Genomic DNA, 23,533 nt, shown 5'->3' with positions numbered 1-23,533 from the left:
AAGAAACCCCATCACAGCATCCTATGTAGCTCAGCTATATTTAAACTCTCCCGGTATAAACACACTGACCTGCATAATTGAATACTTGCTGATGCTTGCCCCGATGCTGCAATTCGCATAAAAGGGCTCTGATGATTCACTAGGGAAACAACTAATATCCAATGATTTACTTGAACTATTTTGTGCAGTGATACAAAGAATGACCTAATGTAAAAAAAAAATAATAAAAAATCTGTTTCAGGGAGTCAGTTTTCATTTTTTTAATTCCTTGTAAGCACCATATTTACATGAAGGAATCCAGATTCATATCTTTAAAAACAATTTACCATTTACATCACTTCATATCTACAAGTTTGTATAATCACAGTCTGACTACGTTAATTGAACAGAGCACAGACGACAGATCAGCAAGAGATTCAACAGCATTTTTGCACTTCATCAGTTTTGATCACCACTCACATACACACATATTTCAAAAGATAATTCTTGTCATTTCATACTTAAGAGAATTTAACAAGGAGATTTATTATGAAACAGAGCCTTGAGCAATTATTGACAGTGTTTATCTTGGAGTTCAGGCTCCAAAGCAAATGTTCCTCTTTCTTTTTTTTTTTTTTTTTTGCAGGGAATGTCTCTGGTGTGTCTAGGATGATGGAGTGTGAAGAGGAAAGGTGAAGATCCCACCATTGGCCTCAAATTGTATTGTGGTACATGGTTCTTAATCGCTCTTTGCAGCTTAGGGGCAAAGGTTTACAACTCATATGTCTGGGCTTAATAATTGGAAAAGGCTGGCAGGTGAAGGCATGGTCCCTGTACATATTGCCACATCCCAAATAATCCTTCACTATTTACCTTCTATAAGCTTAAGAATAAAGACAAAAGGAGTCCACGAGCAGCAGCTAATGACATTTCTTTCTAACTCTTAAATATGCAGAGCAGAGATCTCTAGGCCAGCAACTCCCCAGGCAGTCCGAATACAGCTTGTAGAAAGCATACAGTCTGGCTTCAATCCACCAAAGGAATTTGCCGTCACAAATTCATTCTTTTTAGGGCCTTAAATGGGACAGTTGCTGTGGGGATCACAACTCAGGCCTGTTTTAGGGGAAAACAAGCCCCCCACCCCTCTCTGCCACATAGCGAAGGAAAAAACAGAATTGCACTTATTTCCTCAAAATACTAATGTTAATCTGCCTTTTCCACTGATCCCTTAAAATTGCCTCTTTAATTAAGCCTCCCAATAGCTTTACACAATACAACACAAACAGCGAGAGGGAGGAGAAAAGTGAAAATATAAATGCTGACAGTTTTTCCATATAACAAATGGCAGACATTGAATTCCTCTCAGTAGGTAGGACAAAAACATAACATTGATTTTATAAGAACTTAATTTAGACCAGGATAAAAAAGCTCACTTATCAAAGACCAATGCTAATTATATCCAATTATCCCCACTGTAGTTAAGATTAATCTGCTTTATACTGTACCAAGACACCTAATATTGGGGGAAAAAAGTGCATGCAGTGTAATATCTGGCCTTTTTTTTAAGTGCTTCAGTCTGCAGAGAGAAAATGGCATCCGGCTGAAAGAAAACCTTGTGGCAAAAAATGTCCCCTTTCTTAAGCCACCATGTGGGAGTATGCATTAGTGTCTGCACTTTACACACATTCAGTAATTGGCACAAAAGCATAAGGGGCCAGAAAAAGAAGTAGTGGCCCTTATGCAACAAGATAATGATGTGGAGCAGGTCTGAATATGTCCTCTGTTTCGAAAATGCACCATTACTCGCTGAAGCCTCTTTTTCTCAATCATTAGGGTCAAGCTCTTGGAAGTACCTTCTTTGCATACATGTGTGCTCAATCATTAATTCATTCATTATCCAGGCTTTATACATTTACAAATCACTGGGCTGAAGTGTGCAATTCTTTTATCTACAGTAGTTACATTCGATGGAGCCGCTCACATCGGACAGGTGAGTGATGATGGTAGGACAATCTGACACCAAGCAGATGGAGAAGACTCGAGTCCTCCAAGAGGTTGCTCACTTTGTGGTATGCCTTCCTCCTTTCCCAGCTTGTCACACTGAATGTGCCTGTATGTGCGTTTTTTCCTTGTCAGCCTCCTGGGTTAACCACAAACCCTGGTCCTTCAGAGCACCTGAACGCTTGTAAACTTCCACATTTTTGATGCCCTGTAGTAGTGACTCCACCAAGAGCACTACTGTCATTTTCTTCTGACACCGGGTTCAACTGGTCGCTGTTGCTGAATCAGTCTCTCAATCTCTGAACCCAAGGTCTGGAGATTCTCCTGTAGAGGAAGACATCACATTACTGTGAGGCATTTCTGTGCTACAAGCAGCAAAGTACGATTTCAACCCAGGCTTGCAGAAAGAGAAAGACAAAGGTAGAGAGATAGAGTTGAAAGAGAGAGGAAGACAGTATTGCTGCTTTACTCTAATGCCATGTATTCACTCTATATTTTAAGCCCTTTTTTAAAACCTGACTTGGGTGTAGCTGAACAATCTTCAGAGCTCTTCAGAGAGTGAACTGTAGCTGCAAAGTATAACTGCACAAATGAACTCCTCTGATTGAGCTGTCAGGCAACTGGATCAATGTCCAGCATGTATGGCTGTCTTGTAATGAACCAGTCTCTCAAAATCAAGATTTTCAAAATTTAACTGCACCTTGTGTGTCCAGCATGTCAGCAATAATAATATCATAATAACAGAATGTCACAGAGAGAGCTTGTTGTATAGGCATGGCATACGCACATGCATTACCCTATAACGACCAGCAGGAATGAGAAAGCATGTATAATCTGAGTGCGAGTAGTGTTTTTCCTGGGTGAGCAGTAAGCACTATGCATATGTTCTGACAGATCCACCGAGGCTGAGAGGAAAGCATATGAACTGTCGAAAACTGGGCATGTCCATTGGACTGATTATTTCCTTACACTGCATGCAGATCATAAGCTTTGGCTGTACAAGAATGGAGAAAGTATTTCTGATGATTCCAGTTACAACCGAACACGTATTCCTAGTAATCCACCTTGACCTTAGTGCTGATACATTTCCACATACAGCAAACCACTAGTCTTTAGTCTGTATAGGGTTGTGTCAAAGACATGGAGCTTTTCTTCTATGCTGCTGTGTCATGTCTAATGTTCTTACTTACAGCAGTCCATCCAGTGTGGGAATGTACTATGCGTCATTAGTCAATCACTGCTCAATGTGCTTTGTTTATGATAGCTATCGCCTTCCCAGCCACATAAAATTCTGCGATTACATCAGCAAATACCAAGAGGCAGCCGAGCGATATCAGTTCTCCAAGCGAACCATGTACAGGCAAATTACCACATACAGAGACATAATTGCATGCTACAAATCATGCATTGTGAGAACCAAGTAGACGAGAAACAAGTAATTGTTTAGGTTCCATGTAGAGTATGTGCACTGATTAAGGCTTGTTACCTTCAGTGTGATGTTCTTGAGCAGCGTGTCCTCCAGCACTGCCTGGAGCTTCCTGTTGATCTCCAGAGAGAGGTCAAGGGTGAGTCCACTGTCAGCGGGGTGTGATGTGTACAGAGAGGCCATGATGCCCCCTCTCTTACTCAGGTGGGCTTTATTAAAATCTGACGCCTCGGATGACAGCGCTCCAGACTCCTCCCTTAGCACATAGCTCTGGATAATTCTGCGGGACACATTATGGCAGAGAACGTCACCGCTCCGGTTCAGTTACAACATCAGAGCATATACATAAACATACACATACACTTGTTCACAGCCAATGATACATTATAAAAGCTCTGTGATGGCTGTTGTGCTACTAACACCTCTGAGGGAAGAGGCTAAGCTAAAGCCACTAATGAACCAGGACACAGCAGAAGTCACCGAGCATTAATCACCAAATCAATGTACCACATCTCTTTCTCTTCAGGACACAGAGCTGCAATAAATTGCAAGTAATCCAAGAACTCCAGGAAGCTATCAGTTTTTAAAATTGGCGAGCTCAGTCAAACCCACTATCATGATTAAACCCATATAGCAAGAGTGGCTTTCTAAAAGTGTTGTGATAGCAGGAAGCCTTGCTTTCCATTACACAAAGGCATAAGCCAATATATGATGAAAATAAACGCAAAGAGAAAATGCAATTTCTACTGAGGCTGTTTGTTTTTGTTAGACAGACCGCCCAGGTGAGAACTCCAAAAATAACCATCGCATCTTCTGAGTGCATTTTAATAAAAGGATAAAATCTTCAGATTGAATTATACCCTAAAAAAACTCAAATCATAAAAGCCTAATTTATTTTTAAGTGGCTCAATTTGAAACTGAATAGAGAGCAGCAATGTGCTGATGGAAATCTGAAATCATTATTGTTACTGCCATTATTGCTGACTTTTTAATATGTAGAAAATGAAGATGAAAAGCAGCATCTCTCCCATTTCTCCCTATTCCGAACCTTTTTTAACCGCAGTGACGCATGGCCCACATAACGCCCAATTCAATTTTAATGCTTTATTCAGACCATGTCTCGAGACAAGGACATTAGAGGGCATAAATGTATAGGGTGAACTCAAGTGATGTGGCAATGACAGAGTTTGCAATTAAAACACATAATCAGATACATCAGAGAAGATGGTGCTTTTCAGTAACCCAGCTATCTAAAACAGAGAGGGAAGGGACTAAGATTTCTTATTCCATAGCACAAGCTAAAAATGGGAAAAGCACTGATAAGTAGGTTGTGCAAAAACACAAAATTACATCAATAAATCAATCAATAAACCAATCAATAACTCACTCACTGCTACAAAAACAGATTGGCTTACCTTAAACTTATCTAGGGTCCATTTGGACCCAATTTCCATCACGGCAGTATTTAACAGAACAAAATAAAAAGAGATTAAATTTGGTCACGGCTTGTATGCACATGAGGAGAGAAGTTCATTTACGTTTAGTATAGTCAGGTTATCATCCACTTCATTACTATTTGACATCTGGTAACACTGCTTTCTGATGATAGCTCAGAACCGGTGGTGATATGTCCTGAAATTATTTCACTCTCTGTTACTATATAAAGCCAGGCCAGGATGGCACTGGCCTGATTCTCCGCTGTAGCAGTAAGAGCAGCAGGGGGAAAGCAAGGACAGCAGCAGGGTACTTAGAAGGAAGTGCATTTTAGAAACTAAACCACAAATATACAAATGACAAAATTTCTATTTTAAAAATTAAAAAAATTTGAAATGCACATGAAATGTGACTTTTATTTACATACCAATGGAAGCGGCTACATACTTATCATGATCTTTTACTGTGTAAAATATAAAAGCTATAAGAAGAACTTTCAGAAAAGATCTCATATATTATTCATGCCAATTTTTAGCCATTCTTCTAGCCTAGCATATTTACAATTCAATTTAAATGAAAGCATTTGCAAAATCAAATATGCCATGGAAGAGACTAATATCTAATATCTGACCCTTTGTAACATATCGTTAGTTTATCTCTTTGGAAAAATGTGGCACCATGAGCTGAATGCACTCACTGGGGAATTGAACCAAATCAACTGAAGTTTAATTCTATAATCAGTTTACCATACAGCTGTACTGCAACCAAGTACTTCAGTACACTCACATCTTCAGAGCTAGACACAGAAACAGGTACTGTGAAATATCTCCATATTTCTTTGTCCACATTTGAGACCCTATTCTGCGTTTTTAAAAGGTATATGATAAGGTATGAGGCATAATTAGGAATCTCTGGGATACATTATTTCCCCCTAACAGACTATATACACCAATACATATGAAGCAGTTCTGTGTTTGGGGAACACTAACCTCTCTAGATGTCACCTTGTTAACTCACGGAAAATAAGCAAGAGGAAAACGCACATAAATAGTGGGAAAACAATGTAAGAGTAAAATAAAATTCCAACAGCAAGACAAAAGGCTGTTTCAGTGTCTTATAGTAACAGGCAGAAGGAATTAGGACAGAGGAAAGCCTAGAAAGAGCGGAGCAGCTTTATCCATGTAAACATGTAAAGCCAAAGCTGTGAATGATTCTGACTTCTACAGAGCGGGCCAGCGGTTACAGTAGCAGTCAACCAATGCACCGAATGCCTGATTTATCAGAGCATCATCTGAGTCTTTCTAGCATTGACCAATGAAATCCCAGACATTGCTGGCCATGGGACACTTCATATAAAATTTCAGAACACAGAGATAAATGGCGGGGTGTTACTAGCCCCCCATCAACAGACAATTTATCTATCTTTTACACTTATTATCATCTTATATTGCAATAATTTAAATCTGGATTTCAAAAATAAAAACATTTTGTCATAAATAAAAACATTTTTCATAAAAACATTTAGTCAGAACAAAACTTCCCAAAGAGGTTTGCCTCTATTGAGCTAGTCTCTTTATTTAATCAAACATTCTCATCTATAGTTTCCAATTTTACACACAAAAAAGATGACACTTAAACAGAATATCACCATAACTACATAAACACAACATGCCCAAATAACTACATATCAACATAACTTTAAACAACACTTGGAAGACTGTAAACTAGATTTTCAGTTTGGTAATAAAATAAGTAAGGAACAAAACGTGACATGGCGTTCTGTTATAGGAAAATCGGAAGCGTTTTAATCATCTTATACCACAGCAATTCACCAATGATTACAATCTTTTTACTTATTAAAGAACATCTCATCATACTTTTGTGGTAACATTCCTGTTACCACTTGTCACGGCAGCTAAAAATAACCATTCCCTTACCAGTCTCTCTTTCTTCTCTCCCTTGATGATAACAAGACGAAAAAAAATGCAGCTTGTCATGTTACTGAGAAACCGCAAAGCATAAATGAAACAATGCATTCACTGGAAGCTGAATGATCAGTTAACAAAATTTCTACTGTGTGCCAGTGAGGCACGAGCCTCCACCAGTGAAAAAATGAGTGTACACTGCTTATCCAAAGTGAAAACTGAGTGTGTACCAGCAAAGAGCCTCCATGATCACAGCACTCATGACTTTACACTGCCAATAAAACAATCAAATGGAGTCATGTGGTTGGCATAAACAGGGAAATTAAAGTTTACTTTGCCATCCATGCATCTTATGCACGTGTCACAGTGGATTGAAAGGCACGTGGACTGTAATCTGCTGTGAGTGTTAAACACGTCAGAAACACATCCAGTGTTAATTGGTCTTTGATATAATCATTGACTTCCAATACCGAAATGCATCACCTAGTGTAGCAATCAAGTACAAAATGTTAAATAAGGAGGTGATGGAGAGTAAAGACAAGACAGGTAGAAGACTGAGGACATAAGAGAAGATAAGCCAGTATGATTTCTTCTCTGCTGCTACAGTAAAAATGTGGAATAAATACAAATTGTCACCATTATGAAACTATAAATATAAGCTGTAAATTGACTCATGATTATAATAAGTTTAAAAAAAAAATACATTAGACTTAGTTTATGGCCCTTCACAAAAAAGCCAACGTGCCCCTGGCAGAAATTGAGCGCAAGATCCCTAAAGGAAAGAGTATATAAGTAGAAGACACGTCAAGAGAAGTCAGTAGTAGTAACTGAGTGTACACGGCGCTCAGCTATCTTGAGGAAAAGGAGTCGGCAAGGGATAAAAATGGAAAGCAAGTAAGGGAAACAAACAGCTGCTGTGACATTTTGGGATGCTGTTTCGAGACTGGAAGGTGATTTGTTCACAACTATATTAGATTACACGCTATCTCACTCACTTTGTCTTTTTCCTGATCTCCTCCACAAGCTGCTTGATGTGGTCCTCCAAGAATTCGATTTTCTCATTCTTGCGTGCATGGGCTTTCTGCAGCCGTACGATACGCTCCACCAACACGGCTTTGTCCACCTCTGGAAAGCTGTCCACCACCACCACAGAAGAACCTGACTGGTTCTCAGGCGAACGATCGTCCATACTGCTGCCTCGAGCATTAAGAGAGCCTGAGAGACAGAGGGAGGAAAAAGAGAGAAAGAACAGAGAATGTCACCTAAAATGCACTGAGAAAGAAAAGAAACAAAGTCTCGCCGAATACACTCAAGTGACAGTCACACCATACGGGGAATAACAATCAGCCTCACACAGCAGATGGCAATCACTCACACCAAGAATCTAAGACCAGGATGTTTCAAGAGGTAGATGAAAGGCATACAGGCTCACAAGCAAAAAGAAAGAAAGATAGAAACAACTCTTATGTGAGCAGAATAACCCACAACTTCTGGACTTTTCACAAAAAAATATGACTTATACTTTGAGCATTATAACAGTGTTGTTAAGATTATTGGAAGTAGAAAATGAAGATGTACCTGAGGAACTGGAGCGACTGCCCATGCTGCTGCCCTCCCTATCACAGCCTCCATTCTCCATCTGATCCAGCTTCTTGCGTGCTATTACAGAGAAACAGACAACACCTCAAAACAAGCACGTGAAAATTTCCTCATCCTCCAAGAGAGAGAGAGAGAGACATTTTACTGCTCAGACTCTCATTCCCTGGAGAGCGAGAATACAGCCTACCATCACAACACACATATCCGCACCACAGTTTGAATACAATCAAATAATATACTTCAAGGTAAAGGTCTGGGCCTTGAGCTGAAGAAAAGTCAACAGGCACCAGAGAGAAGGAGCAGAAATAGAGCTGCTTAAAAATACCTTCACATTCTCCACAATGTCCTCTATAGGAACAAATCCCCAGACTCTCTAATGTTCCTTCCTTCTCTCTTGTTCTTAGCGAAGTGTGGTGTGAACATGCACTGTGGCCTAACCTAGCTTTTCCTGCAGTCACACTGAGGGATGAATACATTACCTCAATCTGTCTGATTCTGCAGCATAGCCCCTCCACCAGCCCCCTGAGAGCTCCAACATGGCTTTATAATTACCAACAGTGCCTCAGGAAGCCAGGGACTTCAGAGAAATGCTAATCCTCCATTAAAATAATGAACGAAGCACCATTAAAAAGGCTTCGTCTACAACGAAATTTATAAACATTCACACAGATAGCAATCTGTTGATGTTTTACGGTCTCCGTGTTTTGTGATTTTTTAAAATTTTTTTGTTTAACCAATGTTCTGGTTTCAGGCCTTATCACTCATTCCAGATAGTTTATTGCTAAGGCTCTTTCAACAGGTTTTCTCCCTGAACTCAAAATCTGCTTCCTACTTTGTGAAAATAAACACTTAAATAACAAACTTGTGATTGCGGGCATGAAGGCCCTGACAGTAATTAAAATAGAAACTATTAACACCCAAAAAGAGATCTCAAATAAGCCTAAGACTATTGTTATGGCAGCATTTACACAATAACACGGCACAAAAATAGATGCTTAAATTGGATTAAATTGGACTCTGTCTTTCTTAGTTTCATTAACGTCACATGACAGAGTCTTACTGAATTAAATATATAGTGGCCCAACAGCAGCATTAGAAAACTTCACATGTTAACTGTGATACCCTCCTCTGTGTCAAAATGCATTATTGGAAGTCTTTATAGAAGTCTTTGTCCTGGTTGAGGTTATTACAGTGGCACGGTTAGTCCCGATGTATGATCAGAGAGTTACATCACCCGGGCCTTTTTCAATAGTGATAAAAATACATATCCATCTATTATCCTCTACCTGCTCATTTATTTTACTCCAGTGCACTCCAGTGCTTCTCATCTCTTGCATCCAGTTGTGGCTTCTCAAAAATTTCCCCCTCACACCAGACTCACCTTAATCATTTCTCCACTCAGCAATGTAGTAAAAATCCTTTGCTTGTATAAACTGCTACTGTTGTAAACATTTTCTTAGCACACTTTTGCTACTTCTGCTGCCACTCCTAGCATGTTTGTAACTTCACCCTACACTATGGCTAGCAAACGCACAAAAGAACATTGCTGACCAGAACTAAACAAAATGACTGACTATTTTTGGCTGAGAGGCACTGCCACGCTTGTTTAATTTTTTTCCCTCAAAAATATCTTTCTAAGAAAAAAAAGAACAATTAGAGCATTTGATCTTTTCCTTATGGGTGGTTTGTACAAAAATTTTATGATAAACTTTTCCTTTATTTTTCACCAACAGCTTGTGTGTTTTTAAATGGTTGATTAATACCATGAAACCATGATATTTTTAGACTAGGTTATCATACCATGAAGATTTCAGACTAGCCATAGTGCTAGTATTACTTCGCTTCTATTACCTTGTGTGAGCTGCTTTGTCAGATCCTTGATGTTGGCTGCTTGCTTCCTTTTCTGTGTAACCAGCTCGTCTCTCAGCTCCTCTACTCTTGTCTTTAGCTGTGCAGTCTCTGCTTGCAATGCAGATCGCTCATTCTGTAGAGCCTGGACTTCTTCATGCAGTCGCTGTTCCTCTCTCTTCATCCTCGCCGTCTGAACACATGCACACACACACACACACAAACATCAATCTAATTCATACCCAAGAGAGGCATACAATTCATAATCATTAAATCAGTGTGTTCTTTTCTACCGAGTGAGTGATGAGGCTTCTTTTGTGTTGTAAAAATAGTTCAATTTAAAGCAGCTCTTTTAATGCAGGATGCACTCTCAGTATCGATTTAGGTAGCTGTGGGGCGGAATGGATAACAATAAAAGTATTTATACATCCATAGTTGGATTATGTGCTCTAATGTGATCACGTGTGAGCGCACCGTGTCTGTCAGGGCCCTCTCGGTCTCCTCCAGTCTGTTCTGTAGCTCCCTGGAGTTATTGGTCATGCGGTCGAGCTGAGACTGCAGGCCATTGCTCTCAGACTGTAGCTGAGCATTCTTACTCGTCATTTTCTCTGTGAAAGCTAGGAGCTCAGCCTCCCGCACTCGGCCACCCTGTACATCTTTGTGTAGGTCTGCAATCTGTAAGTTCAGACTCTCCACCTCCTCTCTCAGAGACTCCATCTCCTGCTCATCTCTGTTAATCAGTACACACACAAGAATACAAAAATGATAACAAACACATATGCAGATTTAAGTGATTTACTGTAATTTCCATTTCTGAGTCAAAGCCATAGTCAAAGCCATAAATAATTCCTAATAATTCCTAGAAGACATTGAAATGATGACACAATATCAACTGTCATATGTCCTAATGACTCAGTGGCAAACCCCCAGAGACTCACACACCCACACACACATAAATAATTCTGTTAACTCTAGCAGAGGCCCTGTGATCACACTCCAGTGGGCACAGAGCCACCCTTGCATCTCTTTGTTAGTAAGAATATAACCCACCGCTGAGAACTGACACATGGACAGGCTACATTAGCTGCATTTTTGATGTCCAGGAGTGTTCAACTGAATCATCATACCTGATGCAAAGCCATGCCCACTGATCTGTGATAAGGTCACCATCACATTTGAAAACTCTTTCCTAATGCGATCCCAATTTTGAGACACTTGCACCAGATTGAGACACTTGCACCAGATGGGAAAGTGGAATGCTCCATGGAACCAATACTACAGTAGCTATGGGCTTCTTTGAGTCATTAAGGGCACTGCGAGTGGTATGATTAATTGGTCTGGGTTAGTGGTTTGGGGGTGCCTCCGTTACCTCTGATGCTGCTCCTCTAATCTCTGAATGTCCCCCAGCTTCTCACGCTGGTTCTGGATCTCAGACTTCTGTCTGTTAATGATCTCTCTGTATTTACACAGCTCATCTTCCCATCGAGGCCTTTCATCCTCCAGACATTTTACCTGTATGTGAGAGAAGGAGACGTACAATAAATATTCAAATATTCACAAATAATTATGCATACTACATTTATACATAGTATATGTACTTAGTATATGATTTTTCTTTTTATCTCACCTTGGTTCTAAGCGTGGTAAGCTCATCCATGCCTTCTTTGAAGCTCCTCTTTAGATCCTCCAGCTCCTTAATCTTGGCTCGATGCATCTGTCAATCACAGTGGAGAAAATGAGCCTTCTCCAGAGCTAAAAGTCCCATTAGCCAATTGCTTCGTTCTGCCCTTTCTAATTAGCAAAGTGATGGCTGGGAGAACTTTCCAAGTAACGTTAAAGTTTATTAAACTTAATAAAGATGCAAATAATACAAATAATGCTTCACTGAAAAAACAGTACTTAACAGTGGATCTATTAACATGTCACTACTAGCAAAAGAAACAAGCTAATAGCTCAATATGGCCTCAGAATGTAAATATACAGTATTTCACAATTAAAACAGCCACAAAATTTAAGTAAAGACATATTGCAGTGCTACAAAAATAGAACCTTAATACCCTATAAAGGGTCTCAGGTTGCAGCACTGTTTTTGATGTGTTTAAAACCAGCCTTGGCGAAAGGTTGAAAGGGACAGACCCCATGAGACAGGTGTAAATTTAAAAAAATAATAATAAGAGTTCACCTCCAGCTGGTCTGTCTGTTCCTGCTTGTGCTTCTCCAGCTCACCCTTTGTTTCCCGCAGCTTTGCATCCAATTCATTAGACTTAATTTCCTCTGACTCCTAGACAGTGAAAGAGAGTAATTTAGTTGTGCATTAGAAACCTGAAGCAAAATAATTAATTTCTTCTTACAAATGATAAGGAACTCATGTCACTCCTAGCTTTATTTTGCTCTTACTCTTATAGCTTATAGATATAGATTTGTGCAAATGGGTGGAATTATACACATACCTAGACAGTATACTTTTGTACTATACATTCACATTATCAGAAACATATAGTGTTAGAGTTGCACATTTTTTTCAAAGCCTAAAAAGAATATATCAGGATATAGCATGTTCAGAAATCAAGGGCCCGCAAACTACACAACAGTCAATACTGTCCTCTAGTGGATATTTCAAACTCTCAAGTAGTGCCACCTGGTTAGCACATTTAACACACATTTTCCAATAAGCATCCTATTTAGACTTGCCTGATATGTACGAATCATGTCTTGGCAATTCTTGCGGATCTGTTCAGTCTCCTCTTTCGCTTGGGTCAGCTTGGCAGTCGTTTCTTTTAACTTGTCTTTTGTTTCCTGTTTAGAATACCACAAGATAAAAAATATTGATAATTGAAAATAGTACAATATATAAAAAAAAAAGACACAATAGACTGACAATAGGACTAGGACTGGGACATGCCGTATGTCTTTATCAAATTACACATGAAAATGTGAGGGTTTTTTTTTTTAGGTGAAATTTCCCTTTACAGAATTTCATCACTGTTAGCAGGATTATACAAGTTACCTTATGAGCATCCGTCTCACTCTTTAATTTGTTCTGGGCCCATTTCACTTTGATGATATGAGAGTTGATCTCATCTTTGAGCTTTTCCAGTTCCCGAGACAGCCTGCTCATCTCATTCTCCTACAGGAACAAGAATGAAACACACTGAATAAATGACAGAATTAAAAAAGTTCAGCCAGCCTTTACCATCAGCCAGCTTTTATATTTTATATCCCAAATAGAATAGAGTGTTTTTACTTTGGCATCATGTAGCTGCTGAAGCCGTCCTTTCTCCTGTGCCAGCTGGTTCCCCCTCCTGGCCTGTTTGTCCACCTCTGTTGTAGCCTCTCTGAGCTTTCTCTCTAATTGCTCCTTTTCCCTACGGAGGTCCAGTGCCTCTTTTTCCCCTCGCACATACTTCATAACCATGGCCTCCTTCTCCTGGCGTGCCTCCTCACACTTCTTACCAGCCTGAAGAGGGTAAAACCACATAATAATGCAACATCATAGGCATGTATAATTGCGTTGTTTATCATCTTCATCTACAATTTTTTTTGTAGAGTTGCGAGAAACCTGTCGTAATGTGGTGCTGTCAGTATTCAAGTTGGCAAGTTTTGGTGTATTTGAGGTTCCCGTTTGCAGGGAAGAGAAGAATGCTGACACTGTTGTGAGAATTTTGCATGAAAGAGAAGACCAGTTGGACTGAATCTTTCTATAATAAGTAACACTCATTCCACCTATCTACAAAATCTAGCTTAACATTAGACCTTGATAACTGAAGACAGGCTCAGAGTTAAACACCAGAGTGAGAGATAAAGACAGGCAACAATGCCACATTCTATTGGGAAATGAGACATGAAGGATGAGGGAAATAGAGATTGAGAACCACAGTCTAGTCATTGTTTAGAAGTAATTGATCCACTGTGGAAGAAAAAAGAGCTTTGTGTGAGAAAGGGGGAAGGGTGTCATCTTGGACGATTGTTTCCATGGTACCAGTGGCAGTGGTCATAGTGATGACCTCTAACCTGCTCAAGGCGGTAGGACATCTCCCTCTGCATCTGCTGAATGGTGTTTTTAGCTGCCTGGTCCTGGTGAACCAGTTTGTCCTTGGATTCTTTCAGCTCCTTCAATAGTTCCTCCACCCTGCTCTCAAACTGGTAAGACATAAAGAGACAGTTACATTGATAAAAAAAAAAAAAATCTGCTTAGGAATGCATAGGGCAAGGCTAATCATGAACACTCCCTGTATGACGACACAAAAGCTGGTTTGACCGGGCAGAGTTACTCAAAGATAAAGGCATTAAACACCCAGGAACAGCACCATGACTCAACATCAAAGACTGTGACCATATGCATAGTGAGAGTTGCGCAATAAGCACTACAAAACCCACAACAGACCATCTTCTAGCTAGTCAGTAACTTAATTTTTAATAACCTTGTAAGGATGGCTAAATTTATTACCTACAGCCTCTCTGTATCCATGACCAAATCATATGTGAGTGGGCTTGGATTTAAAGCAAACTTCTGCCTTTTTAATTACAAAGGAAAACACCTAAACAGCTGCCAGATTATTACTGTCCTTACAGACAAGAAAAACTGTAGCGGTGGACAGATAATAAATGTATTAGCTATCCCACAGGACACGTAAAAGCTCCTTTGTGCTGCCCAGTCCTATGTTTTGGTTGTTGCCCAGAAAATGAGTAGGCTACAATAAAGCAGCTGACATAAGATAATAATGTTGAGCTAGTTTGCTAGTTAAGCCATTTAATACAGACTAAGGGACATGGACAGATACATGAAATTTATCTGCTTCTAACAAAGCTCCTAATGTAGCACATTGTGATTGTGCCTTTGACAAAATGTCAGCAACATGGCATTCTGCTATGAGGTGTGGCGTTCTGTCCGCACATCACACCTAAAAGATGGTATTCAAATCTGGTTAGTATCTTCTAGGTATTTTTTTGCTGATGTTTAATCACAAGGTGACCGTATATATTATGACTGTGCCAATCTTTATTTTGCTGGGTTTTGTCAGTGTTTCCACATACCTGCATGTTCCTGATTCTGAAAAGATTGTCTTAAAGATTGTCATCTGTACAAACACCTAGTGAGAACTGTTCCACTGACAGCCAGTTTGTGTCTCGGCTGATGTGTGTGGAGCAGGCAGTGGGATTCAGAAGCATGTGCTGTAGTTACAGCATTGTGGAGAGTCGCACCACCATGAAGTGTGTTAAGTTTAAACATAGCTACACACCAAATGTTTTGTGAAAGTCAATAAGACGTTTTTCCACTTTTTCAGGTTTGTTAAACCTACTTCTCAAAGTTCAATGCTCAAGGTTCTTTATTTGTCTCACACATATAACATACATGTGACATATTATTTTCCTTATTGCCTCGTCTCACAGTGCAACAGTGATACATAATAAACAGAATATAGTAAAAGCAGAATATAATGAATAAAATATAAAAATAAAATAGATTAGAATAGAAATACAATAGCCACGCACCTATGAATAAAAAAATTGTTAGCCTGGACACGAAATCTGCTTGTCTTGGGGACACAGGTTTCTTATTTTTCCGCCCTCTGTGTCTGTCCTAAAGAATGACTCTCACTATCAAAAGTGGGTGTAAGAGCTTTATAATTGGTTTCGTTCATAGTGTTGATTGTTATCTGAGATATAGAGCATAGCTAAGATTGCATCTCTGTCCCTTGCTCTCTCTCCAAGGAAGGAGGTAGTTAATGAGCCTGATAAGACACTGGTGCGATGATAGAGCACAGATGCCCCTTCTAATTCAGCCGTGACGAGAAGCTGTGAAGGTATAGTATACACAGCAGTTTCCTGTCATTACCATGATAGCAGATTATTGCTCTTTAGACACAGCCTGCCTCCTGGGCTACTGTATGATTTGCGTTATTTCCCTCTGTGACAAAGGCCCCCGCTGGACTGAACTAGATTGCAATCTCGCCAAACCCATGGCTGGTCTCAAAGAGGTGTTCTTACTCAGCACCAGATGCAGGCTCTTCAGTAAACATGCACATTAATCAGTGAGGAGAGCCTGAACTGGCTATTCAGGTCTGCCATCTGAACTGGCACGAGCAGGCTTATTTAGCTAAACACAGTGCCGGTTACATTTATCAGTTGCTATTATTAGCCTTGTTATTGACCATGTCTCAAATAACAGTGGTCATTCTGGAAAAATAAATAGAGCCAATGGTAGTGTATATAGAGTGCAAATACACATTGATTATCATCACCAACATGCCACTTTATGTCAGAGCAAAACGCTGCGTACTGCTTAACTATAGCTTAATGCCGAGTGATACTAAGTTACCTTCTTAATCGTGCAAAGATGCTGTTTCTCAGTCTCCATCCTCCTCTTAAGCTCCTCCCTCATGTTGTCTTTCTCAGAGCAGATGCCCAGAATCAACTCCTGGTGTTTCTTATTCTCATCCAGCAACCTGTCACACAATTAAAGCAACTGATATTGTAACAGCTTTACAAACATCCCTTAGTTCCTGCCACTGATTTGGTCTACACCATCTGGAAGGGTTTCAATTTTAACAAGTATCCAAAAATGATTACTGATTAGATCCTAACACAGTTCAGTGCTGGACTGGCTCCAGTTTCTAGGCAAAGCAGGTGTTCATATGAAATTTTTTTTTTCCCCAATATGAAAGTAAAACCACAAGGCAATGTAGCCACATACAGTGCAAACACTGCAGATGATAAGACATGTTAATTCTATAATGACAGGGTACTTGCAGGTTTGGGCAAATTCAACAGAGGGTTGCAACAATAAAATGACAAAATGGAAATGGAAATGATTCTCCTTGCTCAAACACAACAAAATTAATTTAGCTTCTGAGGATGGATATTTTTTTATATTCAAGTCTCAATTTGAGAGACTTGAACATGGTTTAAAATGCACACAAGAGCCTCTCACAGCACTGAGACCTATTGGTCCATTGGTCTCACTAAAATAAAAAAAAAAGTGTGTGGAACCAGTAAAAAATGTACAGAATACTGAGACCATGTGTTAGTCTGGTTTGACAAAAGTGATCAACATACACAGTTGATAATATTCTTATGCCATGGCAGACTGTCTGATGAGTGTCAGTAATGTTGTATGGTAAATAGTGATCTGTTATTTAATTAAGCATAGTTAAGAGTTCTGTAGTCATGTCAGTTGACTGAAGATTTGGAAAATTTGTTATTCATTCATTCATTATTCATATCATTAGGCTCGACAAACGGTAAAAAAAAAAAACCCAAAGCACTGTACGTGAACGCAATATCTAGTCTTAATTGGATGAGGTCCACCAAGTCCAAGTGTTACCAGTGGGGTAGGACAAAAAATAAAGAATGAATCAAACAAACAAAAAACCTGAATTAGTGTAGTCAAAGCACCACTAGACAAAATAAAATTATTAGCCAGATTTAAAATACATTAAAATAGAACTATAACAAAAAATTTGGCTGTTGTTTTGGCATGTTATGTCTGCCTTTAGCTAAATATTCTATCTTTATTCTATATTCAGGGCAGTTGCCACCATGTTGGCTTTAGTAAAAGGATTGTGGAGATATTTCAGCTCTGTAACAAACCACAATTTATTTTATTCCTGGAGCACTAAGGTTTTTTTAATATAACAAAGCCATATAGTATACATACAACAAAAGATATATCACAATTGCAATATGTTATAATATGCCTCCCCATGATCTCATATACACAAAATATACAACTTATGAAATAACATCACATCTAAATTATGAATGGTTTGTCAAATAAGCATGAGAGAGGGAAAAGGAGGGAAGGGGAGTCTAACTGTGCAAATCAGGTATATCAGGAATGCTAATCTAATCTAACCTGTCTTTGAGAAACAACTGTTGTGTTGCTCGGCAACATTTTTGTCAGGTAATGGAAATTTTTTTTGTTTTTGTTGGTGGAGCAAAAAGATGATCCCAGCATACCAGAGCAGACTGATATTACACTGTTCGTCATCTGATCATCAGGGAAAAAAAAAAAAAAGTTTGTTACACAAACTTTGGTTAGACTACCTAAAGCAGGGCTTTATGAAACAAATCTGTGACTTTTCCATAACAAACTTCCATGACTTTTTTCTTATTTGTCAATAAATCTTCCAAAACTGGAAATGCTAGAAGTTAGAGCAGACGTACTGGAGGAATGATCCTTAAGCCCCTGTCTGACACATTTGTCCTCTAAACCAAATCCTACAGAAATTGCTTTTTTTTATATTAGCTACTTTAAAGTATTATGATAATATTGGGGCTAATTAAAATTTCATGACCTTTCCACAATTGATATTTTATCAAAACTTTACCAGGTCTGGAAAGTGAAATTTAATGTTCTGGTCCAGAATTTTCAGGACTCTGAGAAATCTGTGCTAGACAAACATAGAAATATTTATAACCCTGGTGAGGCATTTCTTCCTTTTTTTTTTTTTTATTTTCCCAAAATTTTACCTTCATTATGACTCACAGTGACACTGCTACACTGCAACCTCTCTCTGCAGCACCATGCTAACCACTAACCCAGTGATACACAGTAGAATATGTAAAAGATAAATATTTTCTAAATACTCAATACCTTTTGATGGCCTTTTCCTGTTGCGAGTACTTGTACTGGACGCACTTCTCGAACACAACCATGGAGCCCTGATCCTTGGGCAGACCGTTCGGAGGGCTCGCTCTGCTGATGCCTTGCTCCCGTACCTGACAGCTCAGCAGCTCTGTCTCCAACTCATCCAGCAGAGATTCCTGAGACACCGAGCGCTGGATCTCAGACATTAGCTTCCTGCTGCAGTCTGTATCATACAGGTTAGCACTGGACACGGAGTTGGAGTGATTAGCCTCATGCTGTGGCGAAACTGCTGAAACAGAGTTTGTCACTTTGCCAGTTTGACTGCTTAGACCTTGAGGTTTGGCAGCATCCCCTGATGGACTTACTTCATGTGAAGGTGTATTGTTTGACTCACAAGATTCACTTGCATCATCTGGAACACAAGAAGAGTCCACTTTTTGGTCCTCAGGATGACTGGAAGGAAGCAAAACCTCTACCGCCCCATCCAGAACAGCAGGTGCTGTCTCTACAAGTCCATTAGGAAGAGCGGGAGGAGTCCTGGTATCATCTATGGAGGCGGTTCCACTGTCACAGCTGCTGTTGCCATCTCCCTGTCCATCCTCTACAGTCGCTCCTTCCTGGTCTGGTGTGGAAAAGTCCAGTCTCAGCTCCACCCTCTCAGCACCATCAGACTGAATGCTGTCCAAGACACTGTCCTGTTCAGCTTCAACATCCTCCTCCATAACTTTTAGCTCCTGTCCAGTACCATCTCTGATGACTTGCGAGGACCCCGTGCATGCTGAGCTGACGTCTGTGCTGTGAGGAGGATCGGGACTGGGGTGCTGTTCTCCCTGAGAGTCACACTGCTCCATGCTCTCCTAAAAGTCCACACCTGAAAGGGGCAAGCAAGTATTGCCATGCACAGATCAGCACTACTTTTCTGCTACTTCATTATTGATAAACAGCATTACATTACATTACAACAATTCTTTAATTTGTCACGAAATGTGTTGCAAAAGGCCACACCGATGCAGAACTGATTTGCATTATCATACTTCCTTCCTGCAAAGAGGACAGTGAGAAAGTCACTTCCTCCTCCTTCTGACCTAGCTCAGGCTGTGGCACTGTCCTCAACACACCAAAAGAACGGAAACTTCCTTCCCTCTTTCACACACAGAGTCTACTGCTTGAGTAAATTTGAGCTGCTATTCATCACACTGGATTCCATTCAGTGACATACTGACACTGCAATTGTTCTCATATGAACTTGACTGATACTGCTATAGACATCAATCGCTTTAGAGGAAAATCACGTGCTACAAGTGCATATGAGACTTTTCTCTGAAAACAACACTCCCAGAAAGTAAGAGTGAGGGCAAAATTCAAAAGAGTTGAACTTTGCACGGAGTGCATTAAATCAAGATATGGCATACTGTAAAGTGACTTTAAGTCATGAGACTGTCTGGTACTCCTTGGAAAATTTAATACTGTGTATTATACACAGCTGAGTAATAAGAAAATATATGACAATATAAAAACTGATTTGATGTAAAGATTTTAATGCCCACAAAGGGAAGGACTTGACCATAGTTGTTATCCTTTGCTAATTGTTTGACGACACGTAATCTTCTTGTCTTAGGTGCCCGGGCTACCAAACATAACTGTTTTGATGACAGTTTAGCACCTAAGTATCTTGTTATGATTATATATATATATTCTAGGGGTCATGATGCACAGCCTCGGAATTATATAGGCTACACAATCCATTGCAAATGCATTGAAACATTCAAACATACTTTAGTATAAGCGTAAAGAACTAGACAATTAGGTTAGAACTAGACAAAAGTCTTTATGACTGTGCAGCAATAATTCTCACCTGATTTTCTAGCTAATATGCAAACTACACAGTTAGGCTACAGGTTCCCAGCCCTGGTCCTGGAGTACCCCTTGTCCAGCACATTGTAGTGTTTTCCCTGCTCTAACACACCCTGTTCAACTCAGGAAGAGCTCTTAATGAGTTGATTAGTTGATTCGGATGTGTTGTGAGCAGGAAAAACACTAAAATGTGCTGGATTGGGGGCGGGGGGTTGGGGTTTACTCCAGGAGACATATCCAATAGTCATTTTAATAAAACTGAATCACATGATTAAACAGGTGGAATCAGGTGTACTATTGAATAGTTTGAATGAAAATGTGAAATCTTAGAATTTTTGCAGATAAGATTAGAGATCCCTGTTCAGAGAGATCAGTCGACACTGAGCAAATTTTGTATTTCCAACAATGTGTTGGAACAGAGCTAAAGGAACTGTTGACGTTTATGAATCAGCTATTAATCAAGCTCTTTCCAGAACTTAGTTGAAATATTGATAATCCCACTTATCAAAATAATAAGTAATAAGGCTTGCTAACTGCTGATGTTGAAGATGAAGAAAATACCAAGGTAAATGGTGAGAGAATGAGGAAGAGAGAATTTATCATCATCACTCATGTTAGAAGTGAACTTGGGTTTCAGGAAATGTTGTGTGATCCTGTTTTATAACGTGCTGAACAAACCTGAACCTGAACAAAGTGGATCACTGAAATGGCAAAGTTTCTCTCCTGAAATTCATTCAAAGCAAAAGAACCAAAAGTCAATGATCTGGAAAAAGCTGACGATTAGAAGCTCGCATATCTTTGTTTGCACTAGCTATATGAATCATTACTAGCTGTATGAATCCAGAGGCTTCACAATGGGCTAAGAAAGTGGGTCTGATCCCAAGAAGATCAAGAAGAAACAAAAGGACCTGTGCTTTTGAAATCGATACCATGGATGTAACCACAGCTAAGCTACTGTACCTGTCAGCTGCATCCACAATCATTGACTTCTCCTAAATAAACAACTGGACATGGCTAAAGATAGTGGCCAAAGCCTGCTCTAACTAAAGCTTAGCTATCTTCGTTAAACCACGAGAGATTATAACATAACAGATCAGGTATGCTGCTAGAACAGAAGATTTATCCACCTAAACTAGCCAGCAGGAATCAGGAGTTAACGTTAGCCATGGACTCTGCTGGAAAACACCTGATTAGCCTGCTAGCTTGCTAGCTAACGCAGCTGCCGGAACTGCAGTGTGTCTGAAGCAATGCTTCACCCCAAAATAAGCTCTAACGTGACATTGAACTCACCCGTTATGTTAGGTCCATTCAGTACGACTGTTATAAAGGTAGTCCCAACACAGCTTGTCCAAAGTCCTTATGTTAGCTCCTGGTGAGGTGACACATCAACAAATATGGCCACTGCACTGAACCGACTGCAGGCAGTGAGACACCAGTGACTGCGCATGCGCAGTAAGCGCAGGCTTATTTTTTAATCTTTGCTGAAATAAAAAGTGAAATGGATGCATGAGAAATAGTAGGATTCCGCGGGATTTGTACTAACTTGCCTTGGATAGGCTAGGAGAAAACATGTGCCATTTGGTAAACCCATATTTCATTGCTGTTTTTTACTAGGTAAAATTAAAAAAGTATTTAAACACAATGGGACAAGTGGACACAGACATCTGGGGTAGTATTCACACTAAAACACTATCAGAGTAGGAATGTTGTGAATATACTGTATATTATGTATCATATGATATATTATAATATTCCAAGAGGAAGGTGTGTGTCTTGACTGGTGAAAAGAGTACTGAAAAAACACACATATTTCTTGGGCCATGAAATGAACAATCAGGGCCACTTCACAGATTTCACTTCACAGCCTGGACAATTCACTGACACACAATTCACTGACACATGAGCACAGACTACACTCCTGCAGGAGTGGGATATTATATTTCAGCAGGGATTTTCTAGCTAAACTACTCCCTCTTATGGAGGCAGTAAGACTTAAAAGGAAAGATTCAGTCATCTAGAGTACATTTTAACAACTAAAGTTATGGCATGTTATATCCAGCTGTCAGATCATTTGGCCTAGACTATCTGTAATTCTCTACTTTCCAGTCTCATTACAGTAAACCCACAGAAACTTACCATCATTTCTGAATGAATATAAACATGATGTAATCTGGAGGGAAAAGATTCAGATCTTATATAAAAAGTGTAAGTGTTGCAGAGATAAACTGAGGTAATCTCTTCATATCTGATTTGAGGGGGAAAACAATGTTTCTCCTTCCAAGCATTTGACCATGCAACAAGCAAACAAACAAACAAACAAACAAACCACTGGGTTTTTATGCTTAATCTGGGCACAGGAGTATTTTTACAGTCTCTCTCTCTCACACACATGTGTGTATATAGTGTGTGTGTATATATATATATATATATATATATGTGTGTGTGTGTGTGTGTGTGTGTGTGTGTGTGTGTTTGTGTGTTGTGTGTATGAATGAATGAATGAAGACCTTTACTGTCATTGTATATCTTTGTATACAGCGAAATTAGGAGCACTGCTTCTCTCTCTCTCTCCTCTCTCTCTCTCTCTCTCTATATATATATATATATATATGTATGTATATATATACACATACACACACAGAGGCAGAAATGACAATAAATACACACCCCACATGTTAATATTTATTTATTCTAAATTTCTTGAACAAAAAGTAATATTAGATTGAAGATCATGTTGGCTCTGTGTTGTGGAAATTCAGTGTACACACTGTAATTCTGTAGTCTGGTGAACTGATCTACAGGTATGATTCACACTGAAGTTCCATACTTGAGTGCCCTTGACCAACTCTTAGTTAAATGGCATCGAGTGCACTTGGA

General features: G+C 39.5%; 1 protein-coding gene across 1 annotated transcript; it reads right to left on the bottom strand.

Moving 5' to 3' along the window:
• Positions 1–245: 245 nt before the first annotated feature.
• ccdc186 (coiled-coil domain-containing protein 186) lies at positions 246–22,090 on the bottom strand. The gene is made up of 16 exons (XM_026914892.3): positions 21,947–22,090; positions 18,809–19,673; positions 16,532–16,658; positions 14,224–14,352; positions 13,457–13,669; positions 13,220–13,339; positions 12,904–13,008; positions 12,395–12,493; positions 11,840–11,926; positions 11,582–11,724; positions 10,687–10,942; positions 10,216–10,405; positions 8,344–8,424; positions 7,761–7,980; positions 3,467–3,686; positions 246–2,304 (listed from the first exon to the last, which is right to left on the bottom strand). Exons 2-16 carry the CDS (start codon positions 19,651–19,653, stop codon positions 2,221–2,223), a joined length of 2,919 nt encoding a protein of 972 aa, XP_026770693.2. The 5' UTR covers positions 19,654–19,673; positions 21,947–22,090; the 3' UTR covers positions 246–2,220.
• Between the last annotated feature and the right edge of the window lie 1,443 nt (positions 22,091–23,533).

This window comes from Pangasianodon hypophthalmus, chromosome 12 (genome assembly GCF_027358585.1).
Source record: "Pangasianodon hypophthalmus isolate fPanHyp1 chromosome 12, fPanHyp1.pri, whole genome shotgun sequence".
NCBI lineage: Eukaryota > Metazoa > Chordata > Actinopteri > Siluriformes > Pangasiidae > Pangasianodon > Pangasianodon hypophthalmus.
Note: the sequence above shows the minus strand (reverse complement) of the source record. Positions and strands in the feature narration are given on the sequence as shown.